At 42.8% G+C, this 21,090-nt stretch overlaps 1 protein-coding gene across 2 annotated transcripts in view; it reads left to right on the forward strand.

Moving 5' to 3' along the window:
- Positions 1–21,090, forward strand: part of LOC109914625 (probable methyltransferase-like protein 24) — a 152,113-nt gene that overhangs the window by 51,669 nt on the left and 79,354 nt on the right. Inside the window, exon 1 of one of the 2 annotated variants that reach the window (XM_020514235.2) lies at positions 18,759–19,147. The exons of the other annotated variant lie outside the window; for it this stretch is intronic. Within the exon in view, the coding sequence (XP_020369824.2) occupies positions 18,866–19,147 (282 nt within the window). The 5' untranslated portion in view covers positions 18,759–18,865. Of the gene's footprint in view, positions 1–18,758; positions 19,148–21,090 lie in introns of those variants that run through there. 2 annotated transcript variants of the gene reach the window in all.

The raw sequence follows: 21,090 nt of genomic DNA on the forward strand, positions 1-21,090 counted from the left end.
GTGCATAACCTCACATTGTCAGACATTATACCCCATCTTCCAGGCTTTTTGCCAAATCTTTTAATCTATCCATAACCCTCTGTAGACTCTTTGTGTCATCATCAACATTTGCTTTCCAGTTTTTTTTTGTGTCATTGGTAAACTTTGCAATAGTACATTCATTTCCATTATCCAAATTATTAACATATCGTGTAAGTAATTGTAGCCCAGCACTGATCCCTGTGGCACTCCATTAGTTACGGATTGCCATCCTGAAAATAAGCGCCTCATCCCAACACTATGTCTTCTATTAAGTAGCTAATCCCGTATGAATTCTAATATACTACCTCATGCACTCTTGGGCTCTCATCTTAAGCAGCTTTGAGTGTAACACGCCTTTTCAAAATGTGTACGCCTTATATAACTGTTGACCAATGGAATTCGCTTCCCCAAATGAAGCCAAGAGGATATGCAGGCAAAGGCACTGTGCAGATCTTGTACTGCTGTATACATCTCAAACAGTTCTACTTGCATCTTTACAGCTAGCGCAAATGTTGGCAGTGTCAGGTCTTACTGAGGTTACCACTGAAAATCAAGCCCCACTATTCTCAAAATGATGAAAGATTTTTATGTTTTTATTTAAAAGTATGCAAACCCCCCAATTTATATGTCATTCGGACCCAGATTGACAGGAAGCATAGCCAGATTTCTGTCCTTAACAGGAATAACTATTCATTACAAATAATTTATTGCAAAAAAATACAAACTCTAATAGGAAACAATTATGAACTGTCAGCATATAACTTTACTATTAAGACTCTAATTTCTTTATGAATGTCCCTTTACACATACACAAGCAGGGGAGAAATCATGGGTGTCATGGGCAGAGGCCAAGGCAGTTCAGTGGTACCTGTTCACAAGGTGACTGAGATGGTTCATGTATTGATCAGAACACTGCTTCTGATCTTCTTTCTATGGATGCTTTCACTGGTTTACAGGAGGCACAGGGTGACTGACTTACACTTAAAAAAAAATCTCTGGCTCCTTAATTAAATGCATGGTTTATATTAACTGCTGAAGGAAAAATAATCTGTTTTTCTTCAGGCTTAAACTGACTTCTACTGCAGAGAACAAAAAGAATCCTGAGCAAGAAGAGATCTGGTGGCTTCTTCCTGACCTCTTCATAGTCCCAAGCTGTTCAGCTACCTGGGAACCAATCACATTGTTGTTGTCAGGCAGAAGTCCTTTGTCATTAGTAACTGGTTACTAATCCACAGACCAATCAGCTACTTGTTGCCTGCTGAATTTCTATGTGTACACACACATTGCTCCAGTGTGTTTGCACTTCTCCTGCTACTGATTCAACCAGCTGCTGTGTAAACAGTGCTCACAATGAGTGCCATGTTAGTTGCTTTAAAAAATGTGTCATAATCCTTCAACAATCCTTGGTTTCCAGAACAGTTTTTTTTCCCGCTCATTTTAGTCCGCAGTCAAAAATGCAAAATAAAAAGACATGGTCTTTAGAGCGGCAATATGGATATTATTTTATGAATCCAACACAGCTTAGGCAGAAGCAGAAATACTTGTCATTGCAACTGAGGAATCAGGAGGGAACAGGGAGAACTTGAGAAGGCAAAGGATGAGGAATTTATCTTCACAGGGCAACGAAGTATGGAGGAAAATGTGACTTCCACCAAGCTTGATAAGTACCTGAGGGAGAAAGGAACAGAAATCCACATCAATGGGGTTAGATGAAGAATGGTGAAAGGAGGCTTGTGTGGAGTCTCTGACAGGCCAGCAGCTGCTGGTAACAGGCCGTGAAGCCCTTATCAAACTAATTGGCTCATGATTTGACAAGCTGTCTCAGTGCCTACCCTCACATTTAGGCAGCAAATCGGAGAAGCACAATCCCAGATTTCAAACCTAACAACTAATAATGCATCAATTCTATTGTAATCCATTTACCACAGTTTTTTCCATTTACCTAATGCTTCGGTATCTCTTTAATCTTCGATTGTGTGTGCTGACTGTGAACAGGGCCTACTGGCTGTGAGGCAAGCTTCAGTCCTCAATGTCAGATAACATCAGGAGGAGACTCCCAGCATCACTTTGCCAGCCCTGAACACTCAATGTGAAAATGTTTTCTTCTTACACCCCTAAAAATACAGAAATGTAAAGGGTCATTTTTTAAAAATCATTTTCTTATTTCTTCTTGGATTTCTGGGCCACCTCATCAATGCTGATCTAATCTTGAGGGCAGCACTGTAAACCTGCAGCAGGAATAAATTTTATTTAACAAGGCAGCACTATCAGTACCTGCAGTACTCCACTTTTTATCCCTAGAGGGCAGTGGTAGTTTAATTTCTTCTAAATCCTATCAATGCTGTTCAATCATTTCAACAGCCATTTCAACGATGATTCAAAATAGTAGAAGAATATTTCAAATTGGGGAAGGTTTCAACAATGCTTCTGATGATATTTTGACTGCTGTCCCCCTGCCTAGCAATTCTGCAGGGCAAATTAATTCAAGCCATTTTAGGGTTGATCAATTCCAGAGAAAATACTGCAGCTCCCACCTCCAAAAGGTAATGAAAGATGTTCTGTGTCAGTCAGAGTGAGATAAGATTCTGCTGGTGGCTACATCACCATCCAACCTCACGCTTGCTGAAGTGGAGGCCACTCATACAGGGCAGCAGATAAACCCCGAGGCTAGTCAACCTGTGTACTTGCAGCTAGCACATCACTAGTAAAGTTCGGAGCACCATTAGATTTACAGGCAAAATCTGTGCCTGCACACCGACTGCCTTCAAAAGAGAGATATTGCAAAGTACAGTCAAGGTATATATTCACGAAAGGGAAAGGCAGGGCAAACAAATCCAGAAACAAAACCAGAAATTGCTGTAGAAACTCAGCAGGTCGGGGAGAGAAATCAGAGTTAATGTTTCAGGTCATTCTTCAGATTGGAAGGGTTTGAAGAGTGGTCACTGAATCCAAAATGTTAACTCTGATTTCTCTCCCCGACCTGCTGAGTTTTTACAGCAATTTCTGGTTTTGTTTCTGGATTTGTTTGCCCTGCCTTTCCCTTTCGTGAATATATACCTTGACTGTACTTTGCAATATCTCTCTTTTGAAGGCAGTCGGTGTGCAGGCACAGATTTTGCCTGTAAATCACAGTTAATGTTTCAGGTCCTTCTTCAGAAAGGAAGGATTTGAAGAGTGGTCACTGGATCCGAAATGTTAACTCTGATTTCTCTCTACAGATGCTGCCAGATCTGCTGAGTTTTTTTTCCAGCAATTTCTGTTTTGTTTCTAATTTCCAGCATCTGCAGTTCTTTTGATTTCTTTTCCCTCAAATAAATCCAGAGCTCCCTGGATGATAAAAGAGAAAAAGACCAAGATGAAGAAAGGTACTTATAAATTGAATCGAATTAGCTTTATTGTCACGTACTCAAATGAGTACAGTTACCTACTTATATTTCTCAGTTACAAAATAGACAAATGAAGAAAAACGGTTATATTACAGCTATACACAGTATGACCATTGGTCAGAAAAGAACAAGAAGCAAAGTTAAAAAGACAAATATCACAGTGTCCCTCCAAAGGGTCTCTGCAGCAGACCAGCACTTGGGGAGCCTCCATGTGGTTTAACTGCTGGCTGCTGCCATTTTCCGCACCAGGCCGTTATCCACCTGCTCTGGGCCACTCCCACCATGTTCCCACACCTGGCCACTATGCCCATTCCGCACTGGGCCACTAGTTGCTGGTGTCCCCCGTTTCGGGCTGTTGGTCACTGGCTCCAGCCTCTGGCATCTCTGCTGACCCCACTTCAAAGGCAGGGAATCAGAGGCAAGATGTCCAAGGCTGAGAGAATGGGGGAGAGAGGGAGAAAGAAAAGAAGAATAAGAAGAAGAACAGGCAGAACGGAGGAGATCCACCCAGAGAGTCCTACTCCACCACCATCTTACCGAAAGACTGATGTTGGGTGAATAATACAAGTGAGAGCCAGGCTGAATGTTTGGTTCTTGGGCCCAAATATATCCCATCTATGTGAATGACTTGGGTGCAGGGATAGAAAGTACTACAGCCAAATTTGCAGATTACACTAAATTAGATGGGAATGTAAGTTGCAATGAAGAAATAAGAAACTTATAAATGGATATAGATAGGTTTGCTGAATGGGCCAAAGTTTGGCAAATGGAGTTAAATGTGGATGCGCATAAGGTTATCCAATTTTGTCAGAGAACTAGAAAGGCAACTTATTATCTAAAGCTGCAAAGAGGTCTGGGTGTCCTTGAGCATGAATCCCAGAAAACTGGTGTGCAAAAGCTAATGAGGAAGTAGGGAAGTGTTCCTACAACTGTACAATGCCTTAGTGAGAATGTGCCTGGAGTACCATGTCCGGTCAGTTAGGAGGGGCGTAGCTGCATTGGAATGTTCAGAGGAGGTTCCCTAGATTCAGTCCAGAGATGAGGAGCTTGTCTTAGAGCAGTTTGGACCTATACTTTCTCAAGTTTAAAAGAATGGGAGGAGATCTAATAACCAAGATCTAATAAAATACTAAAGGGGATTGACAAAGTTGACATAGAAAGGATGTTTCCTGACAAGGGCAATCTAGAATGCAAGATCATAGTTTAGAATAAGGGATAGCAGATTTAAAACAGCAATGAAGAAAAATTATTTCTCTGGAATTCACTACCCCAGAGTGCGGTGGATGCTGGGATATTGAATGAATTTAAGGAGGAAATAGACTGATTTTTAAGAAGTGACGGAATGAGGGATTATGGAGAGTGGCCACAAAAGTGGAATTGAGACAGAGATAAGATCAGCCATGATTGCATTGAGTGGCAGTGCAGGCTTGAGGGGCTAAATTGCCCATTCCCGTTCCTAGTTCTTAGGTTCTATTTACCTCCGTCTTAAAAATATCCATGAAAATTACCCATTCAATATAACTCCCCTATTCAAGATGGGACACAAAAAACAGGTAACCAGAAGCCAGCTAACTTGTTGGTAAAATTCTGGGCTCTGTTTTAAGCAGGGCATTTAGAAAACTTCAATGTAATCAGGCAGAGTCACATGGTTGTGCAACAGGGAAATCACACTTTGTCTGATTCACTAGAGTTCTTTGAGGAAGCGGCAAGACACGTAAATAAAGGGAACCTGTAGATCTGATGCTCCTGGATCTTCAGAAGGCAAGATGCCATATCAAAAGTTCCTGCACAAAATAAGATCACATAATTAAGACATAACACATTGGCATGGTGAGAGCATTGCTTAGTTAACAGGAACAAGAGAGTTGGCATAAAATGGGTCAATTTTTTGTTGGCAAGATGCAGCAAGTTGAGTACCATAGGGCTTAGTGCTGGGGCGTTAACAATTTATAACCAATGTCAATGACTTGGATGAATGGATAAAATATTTGGATACGAATCTGTAGATAATACAAGGATAAGTCGGAAAGTTGTGAAGAGTCTGCAAAGGGATACAGACATGTGAGTCAGTGGGCAAACATTCAGCAGATGGAATATAATGTGAACATACACACATTGGCAGGATGGGTAGCGTATTATTTAAATGGTGAGGCATGGCAGAACATTGTAGCATCGAGGGATCTGATACATGAATCACCTTACAGGTACAGCAAGTGATTAGGGTGGCAAACAGAATGTTAGTATTTATTGTGCGGTTAAGAGAATATCGAAGTATAGAAGTTTGCTGCAGTGTATCAATGATTTCGTTAGAGCACATCTAGTGTATTGTGTGCAGTTTTAATCTCCTTGTTTAAGAAAGAACATAATTGCAACAGAGGCAAGGCAATGAAGACTCTTATCTTCTGAGGAAAGGTTGGACAGGCTATGCCTGTCATCATCACCAATCACTCACTAATGGGTCTGATTGTCCACCTCGGAAACTCCGTGTCACTCAGCATGAGGTGAGTGGGTCTCTGTGTGGCTGATGAACCCGATCCTGGAGCCACATCTCCCCCAACACATTTAGCAGGTGTTTCCGGGGGATGGAATTTGTCATTGGCCTTGAGATCATTGAAATTCCTCCCTCTGGTTCCTTTTCCGTACTACTTCCTCTTGCTGACGGCTGTACTTAAAGAATTGTGTCTGTTCGCAAAGGAGCTTCCTCCAAGCCAGTTTCTTCTGAGCGAGAGTCTTCAAGTCATTGGTGTCTATGTTGCATTTCTTGAGGTAATCCTTAAGGGAAACGTTTCCTTGGTCCTCCTCTCATTCGAGTGCCTTCCTTGAGCTGAGCAAAGAAGATTTGCTTTGGCAGTCAGATCTTAGATGTTATAAGCACCCAGTGGAGTTGACTGATTCCTGAGAGAAACATAGATAACAAGGTGTAGAGCTGGATGAACACAGCAGGCCAAGCAGCATCAGAGGAGCAGGAAGGCTGACGTTTCGGGTCTGGACCCTTCTTCAGAAAATGTTCCTACTATCCCTGAGATAAATGTGTTGTCTTATGAGGAAGAGTTGGGCAGGCTGGGCTTGTATCCATTGGAGTTTAGAAGAATAAAAGACGATCTTGTTGATAAGACCCTGAATGAGCATGACAGGGTGAACGCTGAAAGAATATTAATCCTTGTGGCAGAGACTGTAACAAGGGACATTGTTTAAAAGTGAAATGTCTTCCACTTAAGATGTAGGAGCATGTCTGTTTTTTTTCTCCCAAAGAGTTCTCTTTCCCAGAGAGTTGCAGAGGCAAAGCCATTGAATCATTTCAAGGCAGAGTTGGATAGATCCTTCACTAACAAGGGAGTCAAAGGATTTGTGCTGGATTGGTGGGGCAGCATGGGGTTAGGATCTAGATTATACCATGCCGTGCCATGCCATGCCAAAATGCCATGTAGTGTGGTAGGAGAAAACAACTTAGTAGCCTAATGACTAGAGGCTGTTGTCTTAAACAAGATTTAGTTTATTCCATGATAGCAACTAGGTATAAGTTACATTGGTATATTGTTACTGAGAGTAGGAGGGAGACCTCAATGCCAGATTTTAAGCCTTCATGGTCCAAACTCTTTTCCTGCCCAGATCCATTTGATATTATCATATTGGGAGGTGCTTGATGCACTCCCCAGCATTAACCCTTTCATACCCTTACACCGTTATACTATGTAAAAGTAAAAGTGAAAGCATATAATGTGGCAAAGGGCAGTGGGAAACCAGAGGATTGGGAAGCTTACAAAGACCAACAGAGGGCAACAAAAAAAAATAAGGAGGGAGAAGATTAAATATGAGGGTAAGCTAGCCAGTAATATAAAGGAGAACTGTAAGAGTTTCTTTAGATATATAAAGGGCAAAGGAGAGGCAAAAATGGATATTGGGCTGCTTAAGAATGACACTGGAAAGATAATAGTAGGAAACAAAGAAATGGCTGAGGAACTGAATAATTACTTTGTGTCAGTCTTCACAATGGAAGACATGAGTAATATCCCAAAAATTCAAGAGAGTCAGGGGGCAGAGGTTGTACTGGAGCAGAAGGTTGGTCAGTTCTTTCAGAAAGCACACAGTACCACTTTTCCATGTGAATATTAAAGCAGATAAACAATGTATGGAAGATCACCAGTCAATTTGTTTCCTTAATAAGTACAATCTGTTTTCACAAATATTGATTCATTATCTGGGACATTTACATAAATTTGCACAGTTATGAAACCGCATCAGAATGTTCAATGCAGAGTAGGAGTGAGCAGGGTTAGGAATTCATGAAGTATTCCCATTCTTTAGCAATTGGTCTGTATTCTAGCAATGGTGTACACTACTGGAAGTTAATGTGTTGTAATGTGTGAGGGTAGAACATGCAGGAGAAATGCAGTTATGTTCACACAGAGAGGCAATTTTATGAGGGCGACTTTGAGTGGGGAAGGAGTTATTTTGCTTATCTGCCATAATTTGGGGAAGCTTGAGAAAACCCAGAAAAAAAACAATGTAAACTGTCTTAGGGCCAAAGTTAAGGTGGAAACATTACATAAGGCCTTAACTGGAATTCACCTTTTGATCTATGTTTGGGATATTCAGTTACTTGTTCAGTTATGCCCGTCTAGAGAGCTCATTACTACATGCTTTGGGCTGTTTCACTATGTGGTTTACTTCGTTGTCTTCGACTTTACTTAGCCCATTCATTTATTTTATTTAGGCCCTTCCTTGCCATTTAGACCATAAGAGGTAGGAGCAGAAATTAGGCCATTCAGCCCATCGAGTCTGCTCTGCCATTCAATCATTCTCCTGCTTTCTCCCTGTAACCCTTGATCCCCTTAACAATCAAGAACCTATCTATCTCTGTCTTAAATATACTCAATGACCTGGCCTCCATAGCCTTCTGTGGCAGTGAATTCCATAGATTCACCACTCTCTGGCTGAAGAAGTTTCTCCTTATCGCCGTTCTAAAAGGACTTCCCTTTACTCTAAGGCTGCGCCCTCCGGTCCTAGTCTCTCCTATCAATGGAAGCATCTTCCCAACATCCACTCTGTCCAGGCCATTCAGTATTCTGTAAGTTTCAATTAGATCCCTCCTCATCCTTCTAAACTCCATCGAGTTTGGACCCAGAGTCCTCAAATGTTCCTCATATGTTAAGCTTTTCATTCCTGAGATCATTTTCGTGAACCTCTTCTGACCCACTTAAGGGCTAGTACATCTTTCCTGAGATATGGGGCCCAAAACTGTGCACAATACTCCAAATGTGGCCTGACCAGAGCCTTATAGAGCCTCAGAAGTATATCCCTGCTTTTATATTCCAAGTACTCTCAAAATAAATGCCAAAGTTGCATTTGCCTTCTTAACTACTGACTCAACCTGCAAGTTTACCTTGAGAGAATCCTGGACTAGAACTCCCAAGTCTCTTTGCAATTCAGACTTCTGAATTTTCTCTCCATTTAGAAAATAGTCCATGCTTTTATTCTTCTTACCAAAGTGCATGACCTCACACTTTCCCACGTTGTTCTTCATCTGCCATTTCTTTGCCCACTCTCCTAACCTGTCCAAATCCTTCTGCAGTTTCCCCACCTCCTCAATACTATCTATCCCTCCACCTATGTTTGTATCATCTGCAAGCTTAGCCAGAACGCCCCCAGTTCCTTCATCGAGATCATTAATGTATAAAGTAAAAGTTGTGGTCCCAACACTGACCCTTGTGGAACACCACTAGTCACCAGCTGCCAACCTGAGAAAGACCCTTTTAACCCCACTCTCTGCCAGACAGCCAATTTTCTATCCATGCTAGCACCTTGCCTCCAACACAATGGGTCCTTAACTTACTCAGCAGCCTTCTGTGTGACACCCTATCAAAGGCTTCTTGAAGTCCAGGTAGGTAACATCCATTGGCTCTCTTTCATCTAACTTGCTCGTTACTTCCTCAAAGAATTCTAACAGATTTGTCAGGCAGATTTCCAATTCATTATTACCCATTTAAACTATCACACAAAGTTAAAATCTACCCATGTGCAGTCTGAGAGCTCTACATAGAACATAGAACATAGAACATGGAACATAGAACAGTACAGCACAGTACAGGTCCTTCGGCCCATGATGCTGTGCCGACCTATTAGCCTACTCTAAGATCAAACTACCCTGCATATCCTATATTTTACTATCATCCATGTACCTATCCAAGAATCGCTTAAATGTCCCTAATGTATCTGACTCCACTACCACAGCTGGCAGCGCATTCCACACACCAACCACTCCCTGTGTAAAGAACCTACTTCAAACTTGACCTTCCAAAATGAATCAGTTCACACTTTTCTGGGTTGAATTCCATCTGCCACTTCTTTGCCCAGCTCTGCATCCTGTCAATGTCCCGTTGCGACCTACAACAGCCCTCCACGCTGTCCACAACTCCACCAACCTTCGTGTCACCAGCAAACTTACTAACCCACCCTTCCACTTCCTCATCCAAGTCATTTATAAAGATCACAAAGAGCAGAGGTCCCAGAACAGATCCCTGCGGAACACCACTGGTCATTGAGCTCCAGGTTGAATACATTCCATCTACTACCACCCTCTGTCTTCTATTGGACAGCCAATTCTGCATCCAGACAGCCAAATTTCCCTGGATCCCATGCTTCCTTACTTTCTGAATGAGCCTACCTTGGGGAACCCTATTAAATGCCTTGCTAAAATCCATATACACTACATCCACTGCTCTACCTTCATCAACATCTTTTGTCACATCCTCAAAGAATTTAATAAAGCTTGTGAGGCATGACCTGCCCCTCACAAAGCCATGCTGACTATTTCTAATAAAACTGTGCTTTTCCAAATAATCATAAATACTATCTCTCAGAATCTTCTCCAATAGTTTGCCCACCACAGAAGTAAGACTGACTGGTCTGTAATTCCCAGGATTATCCCTATTCCCTTTCATGAACAAGGGAATAACATTTGCCACCCTCCAATCATCTGGTACTACTCCAGTGTACAGTGAGGATGCAAAGATCATCGCCAAAGGGGCAGCAATCTCTTCCCTCGCTTCCTGTAGTAACCTTGGGTATATCCCGTCTAGCCCAGGGGACTTATCTATCCTCATGTTTTTCAAAATTTCTAGCACATCCTCCTTCCTAACATCAGCCTGTTTGAGCATATCTGCCTGTTTCACACTGTCCTCACAAATGTCAAGGTCCCTCTCACTGATGAATACTGAAGCAAAGTCTTCATTAAGGACCTTCCCTACCTCCCCTGACTCCAGGCACAAGTTCCCTCCAATATCCCTGATCGGCCCTACCGTCACTCTGGCCATCCTCTTGTTCCTCACAGAAGTATAGAACGCCTTGGGGTTTTCCTTAATCTTACCCGCCAAGGCTTTTTCATACCCCCTTCAACTCTCCTAAGTCCATTCTTCAATTCCTTCCTGGCTATCTTGTAGGCCTCTAGAGCCCTGTCCGATCCTTGCTTCCTCAACCTTAAGTAAGCTTCCTTCTTCCTCTTGACTAGATGTTCCACATGCCTTGTCATCCAAGGTTCCTTCACCCTACCACCCATTCCTTGCCTCAGTGGGTCAAACCTATCCAGTACTCATAGCAAGTGCTCCCTAAACAACCTCCACATTTCTGTTATTATATTTTGTTATGATCATTACTTCTCACGCCAGCTTGAACTCATTAGTTTTCATTGCACAGATCAGGATTTTAATGGTTTAGATGATTGCTGCTCCGTTATGTTTTGACCTCTTTCACTACGACGACTCACAGGTTTCCATTGAAGACAACCTGACATGTTCCAGTATTATTTACAGGCTGCTGTGTATTGCTGCGTCCTCTGTGAAACACTGCATCCGCATCCAACTTCTCCTGCTATTGATCAACTCACTCTGCAAACCTGAGCTGTCTCTGGCAATAGCAAATCTGATCAAGTTTCGGTTGTTGAGTTTCGATATCCAGGATAATGGGAGACGATAGTGGCATGGTGGTTCAGTAGTTAGTGCTCCTGCCTCACAGCGCCAGGGGCCTGGGTTTGATTCCACCCTTGGGCAACCGTCTGTGTGGAGTTTGCACATTCTCCCCGTGTCTGTGTGGGTTTCCTCCGGATGCTCTGGTTTCCTCCCATAGTCCAAAGGTGTGCAGGTTAGGTGGATTGACCATGCTAAATTGCCCATAATGTCCAGGGGTGTGTAAGCTGGGAGGATTAGGCATGGGGAATGTAGGGTTACAAGGATTGGGTGGGATGCTCTTTGGATGTTTGGTGTGTCCACGATGGGCCGAATGGCCTGCTTCCACACTGTAGGGATTCTATAAACAAGCCCGAGGACACCCCACAGTATTTCGCCATCAATCAAATTCTCATCCATCACCAGTATTTACCTGAGCCTGTGGAAAGCTCAGCAAGGAGGATTAAACTGCAGCACTGAGTACAAGCCGCAGTCAGAGAGACGGAAGTAAAAGAGTGTTAGCAGTAACTTCAAAAGCAAGGGCACAGTGAGACTGCTGTGAAAGATAAAAGGGGAGGAGAAAAGTTCAGATCTGAGTGATCATTTTAATAAAAGTGTAACAACACAAGGAAATAGGACAGTGAATGACTGGTGAGTTTCTTTGTTCTTTCTCTCTGCAAAGGATGGTATTGCAGGGAACTTAGCATTGTCACTGGGGGCAAGTATGGCAGGGAATGAATTAATACAAATATTAAAGCAGAGCGGGTTCAGAGGCATGAATTAAAGTGAAATATAATAGCCCAATCATAAAAGAGGGACTTTGTTTAGATTGTGGATAGGAAGCTGAGGTCTTTCACAATTCCTGTCCCTTTGGGAATTTCACGACATTTCATGCATCTTGGTGAATCACACGTCGGAAGTGTCTCCAGCTGTTTGAGCCACAGCTTATTACAGATTTTCCAAAAAGGGTGATCAATTCCCAGATCGTATCACAGGCAGTAGGAGTTCAAGGAGCAGAGGTAGGCCATTCAGCTCCTTAAGACTCCTGTACCATTCAGGAACCTAACAGGAATCTGTCCAACTCTGCCTTAAAAATATTTACCGATTCTGCTTCCTCAGGCAGAGTATTCTAAAATAAAACACCCTTCTCAGAGAAAATATTTCTTCTTATCTCTGTCCCATAAGTCAATCCCGAATTTTAAAACAATGTCCTTTAGTTTTGAACTCAGACACAAGAGAAAACATCTTTTCAATGTCCACCTTGTCAAGAACATTACGAATCTTATATATTTCAATTAAATCATCCAACATCCAGGGAAAACAAACCCAGTCTAATTTGGCAGGTGGGAAGAAAAGAAGGATATTGTCTAAACGGTGAGGGATTGCGAGAGGGATTTGCGTGTCCTTGTGCATGAATCACAAAAGGTTAGTCTGCAGGTACAGCAAATAATTCAGGAAACTAATAGAATGTTACCCTTTATTGTTAATGGAATTGAATACTAAAATAGGGAAGTTATGTTTAGGGCACCAGTGAGGCCACTTTGGAGTACTGTGCATAGTTTTGGTCTCATTTTTTAAGGAGCAATGTAAATATATTGGAAGCAGTTTAGAGAGGGTTTCCTAGACTAATATGGGAAAAGGCTGCTTGTCTTATGGTACAATGTTGTATGACCTCTGTACTAAATTGGTGACCCTGTCCACTCATATGTCTGACTTCCAGTATAATCAAGTGCATCACACTCCAAACCTGACAGACAATCCTGAACTGGTTGTCAATGTAATTATTCATATACTGGGGATTATTTAGCAATTGTTGTCCATTTGTGGAATTATATCTAATGTTGGGCACACTTTGGGTTTTGCAAGCATAAGCCTGTTGGGTATGATCGTTAACATGCTTGTCGTGACTATTTGAAGAGATATGCTGCTTGTTACAATCTGCCAGTCTTTGAGATATACAGCCTTTAGAAGTGGCACAGTGGCTCACAGCAGCAGGGACCTGGGTTCAATTCCAGCCTCGGGTGACTGTCTGTGTGGAGTTTGCACATTCTCCCTTTGTCTACAGGGGTTTCCTCCAGGTGCTCTGGTTTCCTCCCACAGTCAAATGGTGTACAGCTTAGGTGGATTGGTCATGGGAAATACAGGGTTACACGAGTGGGTCTGGGTATCTGCTGCTTGGAGGGGCTGTGTGGGCTTGATGGGCTGAATGGCCTGCTTCCACGCTGTAAGGATTCTACATACTTGGCATCACATTGGCACTGAATTTCACATGCCACATTGTTTATTTGCGTGATAAGCAGGACATGTTTTTGGCTTGATGGCAGTATCTTGTTCACAGCAAAAACTATTTGCATTGCAATTGTGTACTAGAATGTGAAACAGCCAGCTTTACCTGCTGATCAGATGTTAGAGATTCCCTACATTCCAGGCTCATCTGAGGTAGACTTTTCAGCACCAAAAAATGACAGCCTTAAACCTATTCATGAGCTTGCACGATACAAAGGAAGGAATGGTCTGATCAGGGTAACCACAGGACGAACCCTATTTCTGTATCAAGTGCGTACAGTGAATAACTGGCTTGAGCCCTATTTATCAGGTTGTCGTTAAGACCAATCTAAAGGTGCATGGAATTGTAGGAATCCCAAAGTGTATACTGACCAGGGAGGGTGGGTTTGTGGTGAACAGTATAGAGAACCCCCTGGCTGCTTTCTCAATTGGGACATTGAGGAAGGAGAGATCGTTTGACTGCTCCAGTTCAAATTGAATACAGAGCCTATTACAACATTAGGTTACAGAACAAAAAAATGCCTTGCCCTTTCATAACTGTGACAATTTTACCTACTCCAAACTGAAAACAAATGAACATCTTTGGATACTCTTTGACAATACGGAAATTTCCCGGGGTTGCTATTTAAGGAAGGGCATTCATTTATATAATGCCTGTTGTGTCCTTTGAGGGTTTCCAGTCAATGAACTGCATTTTAACATGTAGTCACTATCAAATAAGTGACTATACAGCTGAAGGAGTGATAGCACCTGATTTAGTTGCACTGCCTCCACAAACTGATGCATACTCCAACATTCCTATTGATAACCCTCACTAAACCAGCATGACCTACTGAGATAGTCGTCCTGATTGCAAAAACTAAAATGGAAATAATCTAAAGATGGTTCTTGAAGATTTCCAGGATATTTCTCAGTGAGAAACCTTGGATTAAAATGACAGCCCTTCAAAAAAAGAACAAATTTGAACCAGGGATTAGGGAAATACAATCTGGATTTAGACATGGAGAAGGTACAAGACAGTGCATATTAAATCTGAGAACAATCTTTGATAAATATTGAGAAATAAACAGGAACGTTTATGTTGTATTTGATTGTGATTACTACAGAAAGTTAACAGACATGTTGCTAAAATGTGACATTGACAGTAAAGGTGTAAGAATTACCCAGAGCCTCCATTAGGATCAAATAGCGAGCATCAGGCTAGAAAATGGACAATCAAACATCTTTCAGATGAAGAGAGAAGCACAACTAGGCCGTGTACCATCACCAAAATCATTCAACCTGTAAACACAACAAATATCCAGGGAATTGGATGTATTTCCTGGGATATCAACTGGATGCAAGAACACATCAAACTGGTGGTCACGGACAACACAGAAGTACTTACAGATTCAGAAGAGGCCCTATGACATATATAGATCAAGTAAAATCTCAAACTTTAGAATATAGAATCAGTATGAAGAACAAAAAAAAAGTTGCAGTTAGAAGGAAAATTTGGAAGAAACTGGAGGGAAGATTGAAGTGGATGGTGTCACACTGGAACAGGTAGATACGTTTGTCTATTTAGGACAAATGATGACAGAAGATGGCAGATATGATGCAAATGTCAGAAAAGAGATAACTGGAGGTAAATTTGTGAAGATGAAGCATGTGTTAACAACAAGAAAATTCAAACTTACACTAAAGGAATAACTCATAGGATGCGACGTCCTCTCCACTTTCCTGCAAACCTCAGAACCTGGACAATAAATAAAGACCTATAGAAGAAAATAGAGACTTTCAACACGTGGATATTAAGATACATGCTAAACATTCCACATACAGACCATAAACAAATTAAGAGGTGCTTGAAATTACTACAGCAAAAAGAATTCTTAAAAAGTGATATTCAAACAAAAATAACACAGTAATGCAGTCATATGATCAGAGCAGAGATCGGGTCTGGAAGGTAGAGTGCATGGCAGGAGGAAGATGGGGTGACCTGGATTCAAATTAGCTACAGCATGGATGGTACAAAACAAAGGATGGTGACTTTCCCCAACAGCAAATCTCCTACAAGTGGTAGCAGAGATGTGTATTTTTACCACACCTTCCACTCCCATCTCCAGCTACCCTCAAAAGGTGATGATAAGGTCCCTGCACTAGTAACTCAGGGAGCTTGGCTTATGGGAACATGGGTTCAAATTTCAACATGGAGCTGGTGAAATAGATATTCAATTCATAAAGAGTCTCAGTCATGGTGACCATGAAACTATTATTGGTTTTCACACATTTCCATTTGTTTCATTTATGCCCTTTTTGGAAGCAAATCTTTCTCCAGTCTGAGCTACACAGGAATCCAAACCCTGAGCAATGAGGTTGGCTCTAAACTGCTTTACAGATAGGGATAGGCAACAAGTGCTGTTCTAACCCACATACCATGAGAGAATTTACAGTCATAGAGACCTACAGCACAGAAAAAGGCCCTTTAGCCTATCAGAACTGCACAGGTCAAAAACAACCACCTATCTAGTCTAATCCCATTTTTCAGCACTTAGCCATTAGCCTTGTATACCTTGGCAGAAGTGTACATTTAAATACTAAATAGAAACCAAAAATTTTGGAGTTCTGAGGAATGGTCACTCTAGCCGAAAAGTTAACTCTGATTTCTCTCCACAGATGCTGCCAGACCTGCTGAGTGTTTTCATCAATTTCTATTTTTGTTACATCTAAATACTACTTAAATGTTATAGAAACATAGAAGATAGGAGCAGGAGGAGGCCATTCAGCCCTTCAAGCCTGCTCTGCCTTTCATCATGATCATGAGTGTTCATCCAATTCAATGGCCTAATCCTGCTTTCTTCCCATAACCTTTGATCTCATTCACCCCAAGTGTTATATCTGGCTACCTCTTGAATACATTCAATGTTTTAGCATCAACTACTTCCTGTGGTAATGAATTCCACAGGCTCACCACTTTTTGGGTGAAGAAATGTCTCCTCATCTCCATCCTAAATCGTCTACCCCGAATCCCCAGACTGTGACCCCTGGTTCTGGGCACACTCACCGTTGGGAACATCCTCCCTACATCTACCCTGTCCAGTCCTGTTAGAATTTTTAAGTCTCTATGAGACTCCCCCCTCATTCATCTGAACTCCAGCAAAAACAATCCCAACCTAGTCAATCTCTCCCCATACGTCAGACCCGCCATCCCTGGAATCAGCCTGGTAAACCTTCACTGCACTCCCTCGAGAGCAAGAGCATCCTTCCTCAGAAAAGGAGTTCAAAATTGCACAGAATCTACCAGGTGTGGTCTCACCAAGGCCCTGTATAACTGCAACAACACATCCCTGTTCCTGTACTCGAAACCTCTCGCAATGAAGGCCAACATACCATTTGCCTTCTTTACCACCTGCTGCACCTGCAAGCTTACCTTCGGCGACTGGTGCACAAGGACACCCAGGTCCCACTGCATGCTTCCCTCTCCCAGTCTACAAACATTCTAGTAATATTCTGCTGTCTTGTTTTTACTTCCGAAGTGAATAACCTCACATTTATCCAAATTATACTGTATCTGTCATTGATTTGCGCACTCACCCAACCTGTCCAAGTCATGCTGAAGATTCTCTGCATCCTCATCACAGTTCACCCTCCCACCCAACTTGGTATCATCTGCAAACTTGGAAATGTTACATTTTGTTCCCTCATCCAAATCATTAATGTATATTGTGAATAGCTGGGTTCCCAGCACCGATTCCTGTGGTACCCCACTAGTTACTGCCTGCCAATTTGTAAAGGACCCATTAATTACTAATCTTTGTTTCCTCTCTGCCAACCAGTTTTCTATCCATCTCAATACACTTCTCCCAATCCCATGTGCTTTAATCTTGCATAATAATCTCTTTTGCAGGACTTTCTCAAACACTTTCTGAAAGTTCAAATATACCACATCAACTGGCTCCGCCTTTTCAGTTCTATTAGTTACATCTTTGTAGAATTCCAACAGATTTGTCAAGCATGATTTCCCCTTCATAAATCCATGCTAACTCTGTCTGATCCTGCAACTGCTTTCTAAATGCTTCACTATAAAGTCCTTGATAATGGATTCAAGAACTTTCCCCACTACCAATGTTAGGCTTACTGATCTATAATTGCCTTTTGTCCCTCTACCTCCCTTTTTAAATATTGGAGTGATATTAGCCACCCTCCAACCTGCAGGGACTGTTCCAGAGTCTATAGAATCCTGGGAGATGACCACCAATGCATCCATTATTTCTATAGCTACTTCCTTAAGTACTCTGGAATGTAGATTATTGGGCCCTGGGGGATTTATCCACCTTCAATCCCATCGATTTTCCCAGCATCATTTCTCTACTAATATTGATCTCCCTCAATTCTTCCCTCTCATTAAATCTTGCATCCTCCAACATTTATGGTATCTCATTTGCCTTCTCTTTTGTGAAGATAGCACCAAAGTATGTATTCAGTTCCTCAGCCATTTCTTTGTCCCCTATTATACATTCGCCCGTTTTCTGTTCATAGGAGACCTACATTTGTCTTCACCAATCTTTCTCTTCACGTACCTATAGAAACTCTCAGTGTCCATTTTTATGATCCCTGAAGCTTACTTTCATACTCTATTTTCCCCTTCTTAGTCAATCAATGCTGTGAGGGATTCTGCCTCTTAGGAGCAGTGAGTTCCAGATTTCCCACCACCCTCTGGGTGAAAAATGTCACATTCCCTCTAAACCCCCTGCCCCTTCCATTAAATCTATGCCCTCGGTCATTGATACCTCCACCACCTGTCTATGTCCCTCAGAATTTTACACATCTCAATCATATGGCCCCTCTCAATCTCCTCTGCTCTAAGGAAAACAAGCCTAGTCTGTACAATCTCGCTTCATAACTGAAACTCTCCAAGCTCAGGCTAGTCCTGGGAAATCTCTGCACATTACAACTCCCTGCAGTTCCCACCTCAAATGTCGCCACAGATGCCCAGTAAGGGGTTAAATCGCCTATGAGGAGAGGGGGTGGGTGACTGTGTGATATTGGGCTGAGGAGTGGGATGGGAGCTGGATGAGGGGGCGTGTCGGGGAGGAGGTGAGAGCGGCTCAGTGCCTCTGTCTCTCATTCATTGAAGCGGGCAGCCTGTCAGTGAGTGGGAGTAAGGAGATCTCCAGCCCCCAAGGGAGACAGCCGGCTAGCCTGGGGGAATAATCCTCACTCCCGACCACAAGCTGCTCACAGCTCGCCATGTCCTGGAGAAAGTTGCTGCCGCCCCCTGTCTCGGCTTTCCCACGCTGGATGATGCCCCTCTGCCTCTCCTCAGTTGCCCTCCTGCTGCTGAGGGTGGCGGTGCTGCCCCCCTGGACCCCGGGATTGGGGTTCGGTAGCCGGCAGCAGCAGCAGCAAGCGCCCGGGGAAGTGGGTTCCACTGCCGGCAGGAGGAGGGTGACTCGGCCGGCTTGGAGCCAGAGCACGGAGGGCAGGACTGGGGCTTGCTGCTCGGGATCCCCCTTACAGGACAGACGGAAGGTGAGTGAAAGCTTGGGAGCTGCTGGGGGTGGCGGGAGAAAGGCAGGGTGCCTGGCCCGGGAGCTCTTTGCAAACTTTATATAGACATGCACAGTGCACCCATTGCAGAGGGCGACATACAAACATTAAATAGCAGCGAGAGAGAGAACAAAGTATCAAGTTAAAGCAACTTCTTCCAGGAGGCTGCCCCTTCAAAGTTAATCCGAGCTTTATTTATTTCAAAAATATACTTTATTCATAAAAAAAATCTTCATATACATACATAGTCACTAGAGCAGTGTGGTCCTGTACAGTCTCTGCAAATAGAAACAAACAAACATTGGAGTTCGACTTGCCCTGCAGTTCCAACAAACAAACCTAAGGCATTTCTTACTGCTGCAAGATACTGTTTACATAAATTAGAGGCACCAGGATGGTCTGATAACTGAATAGAGCCCCAGTGTACTTTGGCTGAAAGACCTCAGTCAGTGGTTTTTCCCCACTGCGCAATCTTGGAGCAGCTGCCCCAGGCTTTACTGAGTCCCTCAGCACGTTGGCCTGGACCTTGGAATGTGCCGGTCTGCAACACTCAGCCGAGGTCAGCTCCTTGCTCTGGAAAACCAACATCCGAGCTCAACTGAACCTGCAATTTAAACTGCTGCCCGGGATTGAGAACACTGGCTGCTGCTAGACTGGGACACTTTCTCGGGCTTCACCCGTTTGCATTCAGTTTATTTTTAAGGTATTGTGAATATCAAGAGCAAATATGCGAGTTCTGATCTAATTATATCGTGACACAGGCTAGAGGGGCTGAACGGCCTTCTGTTTGGGGTGGGGGTGAAATATTTAAATGAGCTGCTGAGGAAAGGGGACATGTGAAAGGCTTGGTTAGATGTTAGATGGGTGTCAACGTGCCTATTGCAGGGCTAGCGCTCACTTTCCGAACTTTTAAAGTCGAAATGTGGAAAAGTAAACGTCCAACTGCTTAAAAATATCCGTGAACCAAGTGCTGCATTAATTATACTTCCATACACTTATTGATGGATTAATGCAGCATCCTTTTCTGAACATGTAGTAATGTGAATGAATTTGTGTGACTGAGGACTGACCCTTTGTGTCACTGTGACAACAGGTAACTGGTTATACATACTGTGCTGAGGGGCCCTCAGGGCTCCCTGTTGGTAACGACAGGATACAAGTGGGGTTTTTGTTTGGGGTTGTGGGGTGTAAGACTTGTTTTTCTGGATGTGCTTTGTGGAGATGCACTCAGTCATGCGTTTCCATCATGCCAAGTATTTGCATAGATGCTGCACATATTGTACAAGGTAACAGCACATTTGCCCTGTGTTCACATATACATCACTGAAAGAACATAAGAACATAAGAACTAGGAGCAGGAGTAGGCCGTCTGGCCCTTCGAGCCTGCTCCGCCATTCAGTAAGATCATGGCTGATCTTTTCGTGGACTCAGATCCACTTACCCGCGTTCTCACCGTATCCCTTAATTCATTTATTGTTCAAAAAAAATCTACCTTTTTTTTAAAAACGTTTACTGAAGTAGCGTCAACTACTTCACTGGGCAAGGAATTCCGTAGATTAACAACCCTCTGGGTGAAGAAGTTCCTTCTCAATTCAGTCCTAAATCTGCTCCCTCTAATCTTGAGGCTATGCCCTCTTGTCCTAGCTTCACCTGCCAGTGGAAACATCCTCTCTACTTCTATCTTATCTATTCCCTTCATAATTTTATATGTTTCTATAAGATCCCCCCTCAATCTTTGCTATACAGTCACAATGCCCCTTTATAATTCAGGTGTTTTCCTTGGCACCTGACGTGGACAATGAGGTTTAAATTTGAAACAAACTGTAAAGCAAGCATTAGTAACAAGATCCTGAATGATCCCTCCTGTACAGTGAATAAAACATACACCTGCCATAACAAGGTGTAGAGCTGGATGAACACAGCAG

Source organism: Rhincodon typus, chromosome 5 (genome assembly GCF_021869965.1).
Source record: "Rhincodon typus isolate 14 chromosome 5, sRhiTyp1.1, whole genome shotgun sequence".
Classification (NCBI taxonomy): domain Eukaryota; kingdom Metazoa; phylum Chordata; class Chondrichthyes; order Orectolobiformes; family Rhincodontidae; genus Rhincodon; species Rhincodon typus.